This window comes from Cebidichthys violaceus, unplaced genomic scaffold (genome assembly GCF_023349555.1).
Source record: "Cebidichthys violaceus isolate CVI_PGR_0920_01 unplaced genomic scaffold, fCebVio1.0.p SCAF_7, whole genome shotgun sequence".
NCBI lineage: Eukaryota > Metazoa > Chordata > Actinopteri > Perciformes > Stichaeidae > Cebidichthys > Cebidichthys violaceus.
The window spans coordinates 8,726,272-8,738,699 of NW_027176927.1; the positions used below are offsets into that span (position 1 = coordinate 8,726,272).

General features: G+C 42.7%; 2 protein-coding genes across 2 annotated transcripts in view; both read left to right on the top strand.

Moving 5' to 3' along the window:
- Positions 1-1,469: 1,469 nt before the first annotated feature.
- Positions 1,470-7,650, top strand: LOC137890928 (polyadenylate-binding protein 1A). The gene is made up of 15 exons (XM_068735292.1): positions 1,470-2,309; positions 2,593-2,786; positions 2,961-3,076; positions 3,931-4,070; positions 4,179-4,273; positions 4,448-4,585; positions 4,955-5,050; positions 5,200-5,472; positions 5,651-5,741; positions 5,887-6,009; positions 6,122-6,264; positions 6,607-6,691; positions 6,834-6,964; positions 7,113-7,203; positions 7,296-7,650. Exons 1-14 carry the CDS (start codon positions 2,117-2,119, stop codon positions 7,200-7,202), a joined length of 1,908 nt encoding a protein of 635 aa, XP_068591393.1. The 5' UTR covers positions 1,470-2,116; the 3' UTR covers position 7,203; positions 7,296-7,650.
- Positions 7,651-11,431: 3,781 nt separating this feature from the next.
- The window catches only part of LOC137890963 (E3 ubiquitin-protein ligase RNF19A-like), a 30,216-nt gene continuing 29,219 nt past the window's right edge, over positions 11,432-12,428 (top strand). Inside the window, exon 1 of the mRNA XM_068735346.1 lies at positions 11,432-11,634. The gene's annotated coding sequence lies outside the window, so the exon portion shown is untranslated. The remainder of the gene's footprint in view (positions 11,635-12,428) is intronic.

Below are 12,428 nucleotides of genomic sequence, written 5' to 3' on the forward strand. Positions count from 1 at the left end.
TCACACACAGGCTGTGAGCAGACCGGAGAGCCACAAAGTCCTCTCATTATGCACTAGTTTGATTCAGCTTGCTGTGGTAAATGTCTATTGTGACATGTCCTCAAACTACATCATACAAGTCTGTTAGAGGAGAATCTGAAGGTTTCCTCATAAAAGGAAAATGCAAGAACTACACTACAAGCACACAAGGGCCACACATTTTAATATGCTAAACGATAAAGGAGACACGGAAGGTTTACTACTGCAAACCTCCAAAAGGCTGAGCTAATCAGTGAAGGCAGCAGAAGTGTTTGAACAAACATTTCATGGGGTTTGAGCATCATCACTCCTGTCTTATTCCAAAATCAAGAAGCCAGCAAGCTTGCTTCAATGCCAATGCTTTGAATGAACAGCTGAAGGAAGGGAAACACAAAAAAACATTTACTGCTACACGTTTCACTGTCCTTATTGCCATGACTACGTGGGAGGAGGCCACCACAGCGGGATGATGCGTTGCAGAGCCATCTCCTCAACCATCCCCGTGAGTGAAAAATAGTCGATGGCACATCTGCAGAGAACAGTTTGTGCTCACTTTGCACACAAGTGTATTCAAGGTAACATTCAACTGTACGCTGTAGGTAATGCAAAAAAACTAAAATAGGATATGTACTAGGTATCGTATTAGTGGTGATGAAATTATGACCACTGCCAGAATCATCAGCTTTCGCTCTTTGAAGCCGCCTGTAGATGTGCCGACCGGCTGAGATGCGCGTGATCCTCGCGGAAGCGCGCTCAGCAGAGGGGGGAAAACTGTCTTGACATTTTATTACCCTACTTATTTTTAGGGCGTTGAAAAATATAATACGTAGTTGCTGTTGGGTTAATCAACAATAGATGAACATTAGTGATCAATTCAATATCAATTATTCAGGTGAACCATTTCATTACCCGTTTAAAAAGTATTAGTATGAACTCCGTAGTGTCCAGAAGCGTAAATGGGAGGATGCCCAAAAGTGTATCCACTTATATTTCAGACATATATGAAAAATACTGAGAAACGCGGAAGCAGTTAAAAATGTGCTGAATAATCAAATTGATTAATGTCAGAAAAACGTAAGGGGATGATGTTCGACAGAGCTAGATAATTCCATGATTATCTAGCTCTGTAGAGAATTAAATGGTCTGTTATGCTGTTTCTAGCAGGGTCACAGCCGAGCATCACTGTTTCGCTGATTCAGGGAAATATAATTGGTGCATCGAGTAGTTTAAAAAACAACGTATGGCTCCGGCTGTTGAATAGTTGACCATCGACACATTCCTTACCTGTTCCAAATAGAGCTGTGGAGGACTATACATTTCAAGTGAGGAAATCGCCTGTAATGCGCCAAATTAAAAGCTGGTGTGAAATATCGCGATAAGTGTGACGTCAGCCGTGGTGGTACACGCGTCGTGGTTTCGACTAGAATCGGGAAACAACCTCCACCGACCTTCCTTTCATTCTCGTAATCCGTCTGCGTAGGGTGTGCTCCGGAGCTAGTCTCGGCACACATTTTATTATTATGAAACAAACCAAAAGCTAGAGAGCACACGCAGACATATTTTTATAAGAAAAAAAAAATCGGTGAAGCAGGATTTCATTTGCCAACCCAAGCAACGCGAAGAAGACTTCAAAAAGAACGAAAGACGGAAACGAGAAGAAACGCTAGCAAGCCAAGCAGTTAGCCTCATTGTTGGAAGCGTGGGTGATTACCGTTAGCCAGTTATATTGTCAACCGCTTATTTATCTCTTTAAGGGCTTTGTCATTTGAGTAAACGAGAACATTTGCTTCGTTTACTACTGGTAATTAAGTTGTCTAACTGACGGAGGCAGGGTACCGGTTCAAAATTGTGAATTCCGAGAGCCATATCGGCTAGGCCACGCTCCGACATTTTGCTAATCAAGCTAACTAGCCCACGTTGCTAACTGGTTAGACCTCTAGTACATGTGTCTGCGCTCTTAATTTGTGACACGTTGTTGAAGAGACCGGGCATAGGAAACTCTTCATAGAAGAGGCGTATATTGTCTGACTGTTGTCAACAATATATCGAGTTAATATAACCTTCCAGTTGTACTGCCTGCGAGCACACGTCGTCCAACATGAATCCCAGCGCGCCGAGCTACCCAATGGCTTCCCTCTATGTGGGAGACCTGCATCCAGACGTTACGGAGGCCATGCTGTACGAGAAGTTCAGCCCGGCCGGGCCCATCCTGTCCATCCGGGTGTGCAGAGACATGATCACTCGTCGGTCCCTCGGCTATGCCTATGTCAACTTCCAGCAGCCCGCTGATGGTAGGTTTCATCTTAAGTTTATACAGCGCATAAGGGAGGTGGCACCATCTTGACTTATATTTTTTTCTAGACATGCTATCTCCGAGCATCTCTGTTGCAATTAGCAGAATTGGTGTTTTAGTCAACATGATATCAGATTACGTTATCTACTGAGCATGTCATGCATCGGTCTTGTTTTTAGTTTCTATAGAGGTACAGAAGTGATAGCAGTAGGCAAAATACAGACACGACCTTTGAACCCAGTGTCCTCAGAAGTCTTGACATTTTGTGTCCTGTTTTCCAGCTGAGCGAGCCCTGGACACCATGAACTTTGATGTGATCAAAGGCAGGCCCCTCCGCATCATGTGGTCTCAGCGGGATCCCTCCTTGAGGAAGAGCGGAGTGGGCAACATCTTCATCAAGAACCTGGACAAGTCCATTGACAACAAAGCCCTCTACGACACCTTCTCTGCCTTTGGAAACATCCTGTCCTGCAAGGTAGGCAGGGCAGCATTCACTTTGTCGACCTCTGCTTTTGTGTTTGAGTGCTTTACATACAGGACACTAGTTTGCACGACTAAAGATTGAAACTGATGGTGTGTGTGTTTGGTGTGTTTTTAAATGCATGGTGTTTGGGATTGTTTTGACATGCTGAAATCTCCCCTTTCCAAGGTGGTTTGTGATGAAAATGGCTCAAAGGGTTACGGCTTTGTGCACTTTGAGACCCACGAGGCTGCTGAGCGGGCCATTGAGAAAATGAATGGCATGTTGCTCAATGACAGAAAAGTGTAAGTGGGACTACAATTACACTCGTCTAGATAGGTATTTTTTGGAGTGTTGTATTAATGTGACTTTTATATCTAATCAACATTTGTGTGTAACTGCATCTTGTCTGCAAACCCATCTCCAATCCTGCCTACTGACCTGTTTTCATACAACCAAGAGAAGAATGACAATCTCCCTAAAGAGCAGCGCCAAGTTTTGAACATCTTGCAGTGTTGGAAGCAGGGAACATTTAGATCCGTACAAGTGTAGTAAAATACTATATAAATGAATAGTTATTCATTTTTTTAAAGTAGTGTACAATCCTAGTATTTTGTAATTAATTTCATAGCGTTTCTTTGGGAAATTACACCAGGGGAAGCGTGGTTTGAAGCAGCCTGGTTCTTTTTAAAGAATGAATCTAGACATTTAAATCTCAGGGTTAGCTGTCACATTTGTCCTGCAGTCCACACTGCGTACCATGTTCACTTGGTGCAAATGCCTCGGTTACAACTCAGTTTAGTCATTCATTGCATTTACATTGAAATGCATCCTTCTAAATAATACATTTTTTGCTCTCCTGGGGTACAGGGTACTATTAGTGCTTTACGTCTTGACTGGTTTAAGAAACCCACTGCAGCTATGAAAGAGCTTTGGGTGTTCCACACTGCAATTAGTGGCTGATGACAGTCAAGTACTTTTTGTTGCAAGAAACCCGATTACGTCGAATCATTTTTCCAGAATCTCTGGGTTTTCCGTTGATATTCCACCAAAAGTCATTTGAATGCCATGGTAACTGAGTGGCTAATCCAAGTCTTGTCTTGGTATGTGTGATGTATCGTATTTAAAATAATAATATTTTACATCATTTAACCAACAGATTTGTTGGCCGCTTTAAGTCTCGCAAAGAGAGGGAGGCTGAGCTTGGAGCACGCGCCAGAGAGTTTACCAATGTTTACATCAAGAACTTTGGGGAGGACATGGATGACGAGAAGCTAAGGGAGATGTTTAATAAATATGGTAAGACAATGATACTGTTTCAGAGAGTGGCATGCTTACAATTAAGTAGGTTGCCGGTGTTAATTGGTCCAATTTTTTAATATGTACTGATGAGCTGTTTTGTTGTAGGACCTGCCCTTAGCATCCGGGTTATGACTGATGAGAGTGGCAAATCCAAGGGATTTGGCTTTGTCAGCTTCGAGAGACACGAGGATGCACAGAAGGTGATGATCAACTCGTGGTTCTTTTCTCAGGGGACATTGTCCCATAATATGTATATTTTTATTAATTGGAAAATGAAACCCGTCACTGCACCTCTGCTATTAGTGCGTATAAATCAATACAACCATATCTTCCGTTCAGTCTGTTTCACTGGTCTATTGCTTATTTCATTACAGGCTGTGGACGACATGAATGGCAAAGAACTTAATGGTAGACAAGTGTATGTGGGCCGCGCACAGAAGAAAGGAGAGCGGCAGAATGAGCTCAAGCGTAAATTTGAGCAGATGAAACAGGATCGCATGACGAGATACCAGGTTTGTTGGCCTTCCACTCTGTCGTAGCAGTTTCATTCAACGCATTACAGGGTTTTAGCATTAACACGCCCCTTTCGCAATTAACAAAAAGCTGCATTCTGGGCCCTGATGCTCCCCTACCCTTCAGTGTCAGTGTGAAGACACCCTTTTAGAGTGTATCTACCAACAGGCCAAGTAGTTCAAATTGTGATCAGCAGTAAAAGTGGCGCAACCGATCGAGAATTAAAGTTGCGTCGGCGTCACATTTTGTAGCTTTCTAAAACCTCACTTTAACTAGTTTGTCATTGGATACAATGGTGGCTGGCTCTACAAGACTAGGCTGATTTCACTCATTCTTGATGCATTACTTTGTCATTGTCCATACACCAGGGTGTCAATCTGTATGTGAAAAACCTGGATGATGGCCTGGACGACGAGCGCCTACGTAAAGAATTCTCTCCATTCGGAACCATAACTAGCGCTAAGGTAAAGACTTCAGCACTGGATTTTTTTGTTAATGTTGCCATGTTTCATGGCTTGATTATATTGATCTTAGTTGTCTGGATTTAAATGCAGTTCTATGGTGCTTAACAAGATGTTTTTTAAAGAATACATTATAATTCCTTCTCCCCTAGGTGATGATGGAGGGGGGCCGCAGCAAAGGCTTTGGCTTTGTGTGTTTCTCTTCCCCGGAGGAGGCAACAAAGGCCGTTACAGAAATGAACGGACGCATTGTTGCCACAAAGCCACTGTATGTGGCCCTGGCCCAGCGTAAGGAGGAGCGTCAAGCCCATCTAACCAACCAGTACATGCAGAGGATGGCCACAGTCCGTGCTGTGCCCAACCCTGTCCTCAACCCATATCAGCCTGCCCCACCCTCAGGCTATTTCATGGCGGCTATACCTCAGGTGAGTCTCCCACCCCCTCTGCCTGACAACTGAGCATACCTGATTGTTGGTAGTTAAATGTACAGGTGCACTGTGTTACACTGGTGTTAAGCACTTCTGTTGGTTGAGGGGAAATGTTTCAGTACCGTGGCTGTAAGAGACCATGTAATGATGAATCTTTTCTCTCCGCCCGTCTCAGGCCCAGAACCGTGCCGCATACTACTCTGCCAACCAGCTGACACAGCTCCGCCCCAGCCCCCGTTGGGCCACTCAAGGAGTGCGGCCTCAACGTAAGTACAAACTTTGTATCCAGCGAACAGAGCGGCCAAAGTGATGCTGTAACTGAATTGGTAACCAGCACCCTCTGTTAACATTGAAAGAGCTGAGTCATGACTAATCCCGCGTGGATCTCTAATGTTGTTCCTCTTCCTTCAGACTTCCAAAACATGCCCAATGCCATGCGCCCATCAGCACCGCGGCCCCAGACCTTCAACACCATCCGTCCCACCGCCACCCCAAACGCGCAGGTTCCACGCATGATGGCGTCCCAGCGCATGCGTAAGTATTTCAGCTCTCAGAGCACAGAAACCGCTGTGTTTTGTTCCTGTCGGCGCCTGTTAATCACAGACGTAGCTTTGACGAAGTGCCCTTCTCACCTTCCTCTCTTCAGCCACCCAGGCCCTCGGCCAACGCCCTACCGGTGCGTCAGCCACTGCCGCCCCAGTGAGAGCCATGCCCCAGTACAAATATGCCGCTGGTGTGCGCAACCCCCAGCAGCACATGGCGTCCCAGCCACAGGTCGCCATGCAGCAGGTATGTACTGATTTGACCATCGTGGCCATGGTGTCAGGCACTGAAAAAGTCTACATAGTTTCATTCATAAACACGTGTATTGCAAATTGTTTTTAAATGACTGGGAATTTGATAAGAAATGTGCTTTTGGACTATCTGCATTTGTGACTACTGTGCTGGTTGCACATGGTCAATGTGTACACAAGTCAATACAATATTCACAATTCCCAGCACTCACTTCAGTCAGCTATTCATGCTGTATAGAAATAGATTGTGATGATAATGCAGTGGTAGTTGTGCATTGTCATTTTTACAGTTGGTCTGAATTTGTCCCTAAATTCAAATCTTTCCTTCCTTCTCCAGCCTGCTGTCCATGTCCAAGGACAAGAGCCCCTGACTGCCTCCATGCTGGCTGCTGCCCCTCCTCAGGAACAGAAGCAGATGCTGGGTCAGTACATACTCTGCTCCGAGAGTTACAGAGAACTAACTAACACAAATAGGATTCTGTCTGGTCACCAAGTTATTTGACACATTCAGTCTGGTTTCATGTGTTTTTGAAACGGTTGATTGATTGCTTCTTCTTCCTTCAGGTGAGCGTCTGTTCCCCCTGATCCAGAACATGCACCCCAGCTTGGCTGGCAAGATCACCGGTATGCTGCTGGAGATCGACAACTCTGAACTTCTCCACATGCTGGAGTCACCTGAGTCGCTGCGCTCAAAGGTCAGTTATGGCTTAGCTGTTAGATCTCTGGAATTAGTTAGCCATTTGAAAACAGCCTTTGCTCCTCTAAATTGACATGAGCCTGGTTGTTAGCAGCTTACTGAATGATTACAACAGAAATGGTTCATGAAGTGTTTTGTTGTTTCAGGTGGATGAGGCTGTTGCTGTGCTCCAGGCCCACCAGGCCAAGGAGGCAGCTCAGAAGTCTACCCCTCCTGCTGGAGTTCCCAGCGTCTAAGGTGTGTGTGTGGGGATTTTATTTTTGATATCTGTATCAGTTAACACGTAGATGCCATACTTTAAGCATCAATGTTGTTTTTTTGTCTTACAGATTGAAACCTGCTTCACCGAAGAAAAAGCGAAAAAAATATTAAACATTGAAAAACCTAAAACTCTGAAAACATCGCAAAATGATAAATTATTTCTTAAAAAAAGAAAAAAACAATTAATCTGCCAGGTCTAGAGATGATAAAACTAGACCTTGATCATAAACCAAAATTTGTTGGAAAAAAAATAGAAAAATAGAAAAAATCGAGATTATAAATTTGAATGCATTCCTCTGTTTTATGTCATTTTACTGTGTCAGTGCTCAGAATATCAGCTGTGTTCAGGAAGGTGGTAGCTGAGCATTATGAAAGGTGATTTGTATTGTAAACTGCTGGCTGTAATAAAATTCTCATTCAAAATTCAGGCCTCTATGTCGTTTTTAAGTGTTGTCCCTATGAATTAGCATACCTGTAATAATTACATAGATATTGACTCCAGTCTCATTCTTTACAGACCGACTTCCTTTCTCAGATGTATTACAATGAACTGTGGCGATTGGGCAGATGTTTTCCTGAGGGATGATGTTTGTGTTCATGCAGAACTGTGTTCCACTCCCCATCCTAGCTTACTGTTAAGAATGCCTGAAAGACATTTAGTATGTCCCAATACATAGCGTGTCACATGTGTGCCTAAAAAGTCCAGGGTGTTGTACTGCATCTGGTCCCATTTTGCAGTTTGCAAGCCAGCATGCGTTCCTGGCTATTCTTACCCACAATCCTTTGCACAGCAAACACTCAAAGTTCAAGGTGCCAGCCGCAGTATGTACTAAAGTATGCGATTTGGAATGCAGCTCACATTTCAAAGCATGCAGTACGGTACTGTTGTCTTCCACCAGGTGTCCCTGTCATTCAGTGTTCAGCCGATCACGAGCAGCTTCTTTAAAGTTGTGGTCTATCTACTTCCTGTGAGTTACAGCGTTTGAATAGATGTGCTCTAGCTTACTGTACAGTATACAGTGAGACGCTTGTTTGCTTCTGTCTTATTCAGGGCCTACTGTGGGAAGCTAATCACAATGGTAAAATGGCTAAATTGTGTGCAGCTCTTATCTGTATCGACGGTCAATATTCACACCAAGTAGGACAGCATGCATAAATAAGTGACTGCAGCTCAGCTGTCAAAGCCTGATTTCTACTGCGTCTGTGACGACAACATGGACTGTGTGGATCAGTGATTTTTCTATTTTGTGCCACCTTCAGTTGGATTCTATTCAAATTGCACACTGCACTGTTTTCTACAGTGATGGATACTTTTTTGTGACACTTCAGATCAAAGAATTGGAGACCGGTGTTTTATTCCGTGAAGCAATGTGTTTCAGCGCTGTATATTGCAGTGAGGAAGCCATGCAAAGTCCCTGCTGCCAGGAATGGCACGGCTCCTCTCAGCTGGTAGTGTTCTCTGCCTTCTGTTTACATCGGTGACTGTCTTCTGTTTGTCTCTTTCTCACAGGCCTCTGCAGCCTTTCCCACTGCACCAATTCTGTTTACTTTCCTGCACTTAAATTTGTACATCGTCATGTATGTTAATAGTGGTGAAGAAGCCGTTTCATCACATCTTCCCTTCTTCAAACAGACGCTCCTTCAAACTACACCAGAGCACAGGGGAGCTTGTCTAAGAACTGACAAAGCATGAATGTGTCTTGGTTTAAGTAGCCAAGCGTTCTAAATTGTATACTTTTTACTTTTAGTACGTACTGCAGCTGCCCTAACAAAGTACTCACTGTTGCATGGAGTGTACATTCGATTGGATGCACACTGCATGCACAACACACTGCTTCATCATAACATTGCGCTTCGATCCTCTTACTCGTGTATCCACCTCGCAGAGGATTGTGGGTCACAATAGTCAGAAAAGCATGCTGGCTTCCAACCTGCAAAATGGGACCGGGTGCAGTAGGACATTTTGGCATTTTGTGGCACACTAAATTGTAAAATTGTATGGGTATTGGAACGCACAGAATATGATGAAATGTTTTGATACAACAAATTAAATCTTGAGAACAATACATTCAAATATTTGGAAAGAAAGAATATATTGATATTAAACCTCAAGGCTGTAATACATGTGGAGACACTTGATTACAGACTTTTAATATTGAATGCCTTCTCCCCAACAGCCAGCTTCAACTTTAAAATACAACACACACATTATGTGACTTGTGTGTCTTCAATGAAATTGTGGGGAAAGTGGAAAAAAAACTTAAAGCACCAAAAAAAGATTAAATAAAGCCATAACATAAGCAAATGTATTAACCGATACATTTCATACATGGTTTCCTGTCAGGAAAATGGAGGATTTGAATACTACATTTCTGGAAAATATATTTTTTGCAGCTGTACTGTTAACTATCATTTTATTGGGGTGATTTAGATTAAGACTAATGTTCCTTAAACTCAAACGTTTGCTATCACATGCCATGTAATTACAAACTAAGTTATCTTATTGTTATCTCATTGAATTATTTATTGAATTTATCATTCATTGAAGTTGATTTTATATAAACTTAATTAATGTTTTTCACAGATACTGGTTAATAAAGTCACAGTTCTCTCATGTCAATGTTGAAGGAGCTCTGGTTAAGCAACATCTCAGGCCTGACAGTTGACCTGCCCCGGACCACGTTAGCTTCCCAGCATAAGTTGCCTTAACTGAACTTGAACTATGTTGAATTTACTTTATGGATTAAGGATCCGAATGAACTGAATATGAGTCAGAATGACCGACATAAGTCTGGCTCATTTGGTAAACTGGCTGTAAGGAAAGGTCATGCAGTATCTTGTCTTGTAACCTGAGATCACTGGAGTAAATGCACAAAACCACTTTCTGCAAGGATTTCATAGAATTATCCAGCTTTGACTCTCATGCTTGTTCATATCTGTTTCTGACCCACAAATGGAGGATTTTGAGTAAAAATCTCCACAGTGTGATAGGTTCATGTAAACACCAACAGTGCCGTATTCCCCCTCTCTTTTCCTTGCCTTTCCATTTTAGGTGTAATACTCCTGTGGATGGAGTTTCTGTGTGGCCTGATTGTAAGGTCCCACATTGTGTTGGATTTGGAGTTGTGTACATACACACTTTGGTAACTACAGGATGCATGTGCACAAAAAGAACCCACAGCTTAACCCAGATTCCTGCTATCACATGATTTCCACAGTCTGGTTCGGGGCTGCTACTTGTTTTGGTCGGCTTTCCTCCCTAATTAGGCTGGAAGGATTCCTTGCTACCAGTAAACAGAGTGTTTCTAACATTGCCCATCTGTGAATATGTGAGTGGCAGTAATAGTCAGAGCTGTGGAATTCCACCAGGTCGTTCGTCACTTCCTCTTGTGTCCCTTTAAATATTCATAAACACACAGAGAGCTATGGGGTAATCCTCTGTAGCGTGGATTAGATGTGTCTGTCTGGCACTGCCCTGTCTGCCAGTCAACCAACAAAATCTTGCATGCACGATATGTATGTCTGAAACTTAAAAAAAACAATTATATTTAAAGGCTATACAAGTCATGTCTGGGACATGAGGGAGCTTAGTGCTCGACTCAAATGTTTGCATTGCACTCCAGTGTACACCATATTTTTTGCAATGCATAAAACAATTCATTGCAATTTATCACTGGAATTTAAGAGGGACGGTGTATTAAAACCGATAGATGACAGGTTGCATGAAGCGTTTGAGGACCCCGAGCTTGGAGATGACATCAAGCCCTTTATGCTTTTCAGCTGTATTTTTATTTCACTAATTGTCAAAGATTTAATGTAATAAGCAACACACCCACACAGTGAACTCCTCCAAAAAATAGACATAGGACAGCTAAAAGAAAAACTAGCAGCTAGTTGGTGTAAGTGTAGAGTAGTGATACTCTTAATTTTTGGTTGGTTATACTAAATTGTATTATTATTACCATCAAAATCAAAATGTGTATATATATATATATATATATATAATAATCATTAAAATGTTATGATTATTATAATAATCATAATTATAGTAAATATGTTTTACAGATTACATATGAGCTCTTGTAAAAATGTTACAGAAGTCAAAGTGTGGTCTGAACCTACACCGCCCTGAAGAGGCCTTTGAAACTTTGGTCAAAATCTCGCGATGCGATTTGAATTTGTCAGCCAGAACGAGAACAGCGAACAACAGAGGGAGCTCTGTAGGAGCTGTTGTCGTCCGAAACGGAACGGAACGGATAGGTGGGACCGAAGACGGAGGAGAAGAAGTGCTAGTAGCAGTGGGGAAGTAATTCACTGATTAATTAACTGGAAACCATTTTTGGAAAGCCGAGCGTTTCCTTTCGTCTCTGGTACTGTCTGCGGAACAAGTGTCACTAGCAACAGACGGTATGTTCTCATCGTTTCTTGCTAACCCTGCTAGCCAGCTGCTAACGCTCGCTGTATTGGGGCACTGTTCACGTTAGGTAGCTGGCTGGCTTTCTGGTAACGGCAAGCTGGGAGACCCTCTGAACATTTCTAGTGGCTCGTCGCTACATTTTGTTAACGTCATGTGCCCTATTTGTCTGTTTGGACATGTGTACCAGCTGGTGGTTAAACACAATGAACTAACGTTATCGAGCTAACCGAGCTATCAATCTACCGCTGTTGAGAAGTCCAAGACAAGGAACACGTACGGAAACCAACGCCGACTGGCATGGTGATTACTTTTGTAAAGTTAAATCACAGCAGCTGATTACCAATGTAGACTTAATAAGGCTGGAGTCAACTGAAGACGTTGAGTTGTCTTTTAACCGACGGCAGCAGGGTTGATTAGCTAATTACTGCCATGACGAGAGAAAAAAAGTTGTGATTTAGTGTGAGGGGTTTGGTGCCGTTGTGTTCACGGCTGTGTGGAGCTAGCTCCTTGATGCTTTTCTCTTTTCTTTTGTCAGAAATTGGTGGAAGGCTGCTTTGCACGATTTATATACTTTGTCAGATGTCACAACCTTTAACGTTACCTGCCAAGACAAAGATGGAGACCACCATTCATCTTAGATTAAAAACAAAAAAGCACACACAATGCAAAGTCATGAAGACTAGAATGTTATGATATGAATTGTTTCATGAATATAAATCAGTAAGGAGAAGAGAGAAGAACTACCATGTTGCTTGAATCAACCTCATCAGCATCATGGTATATC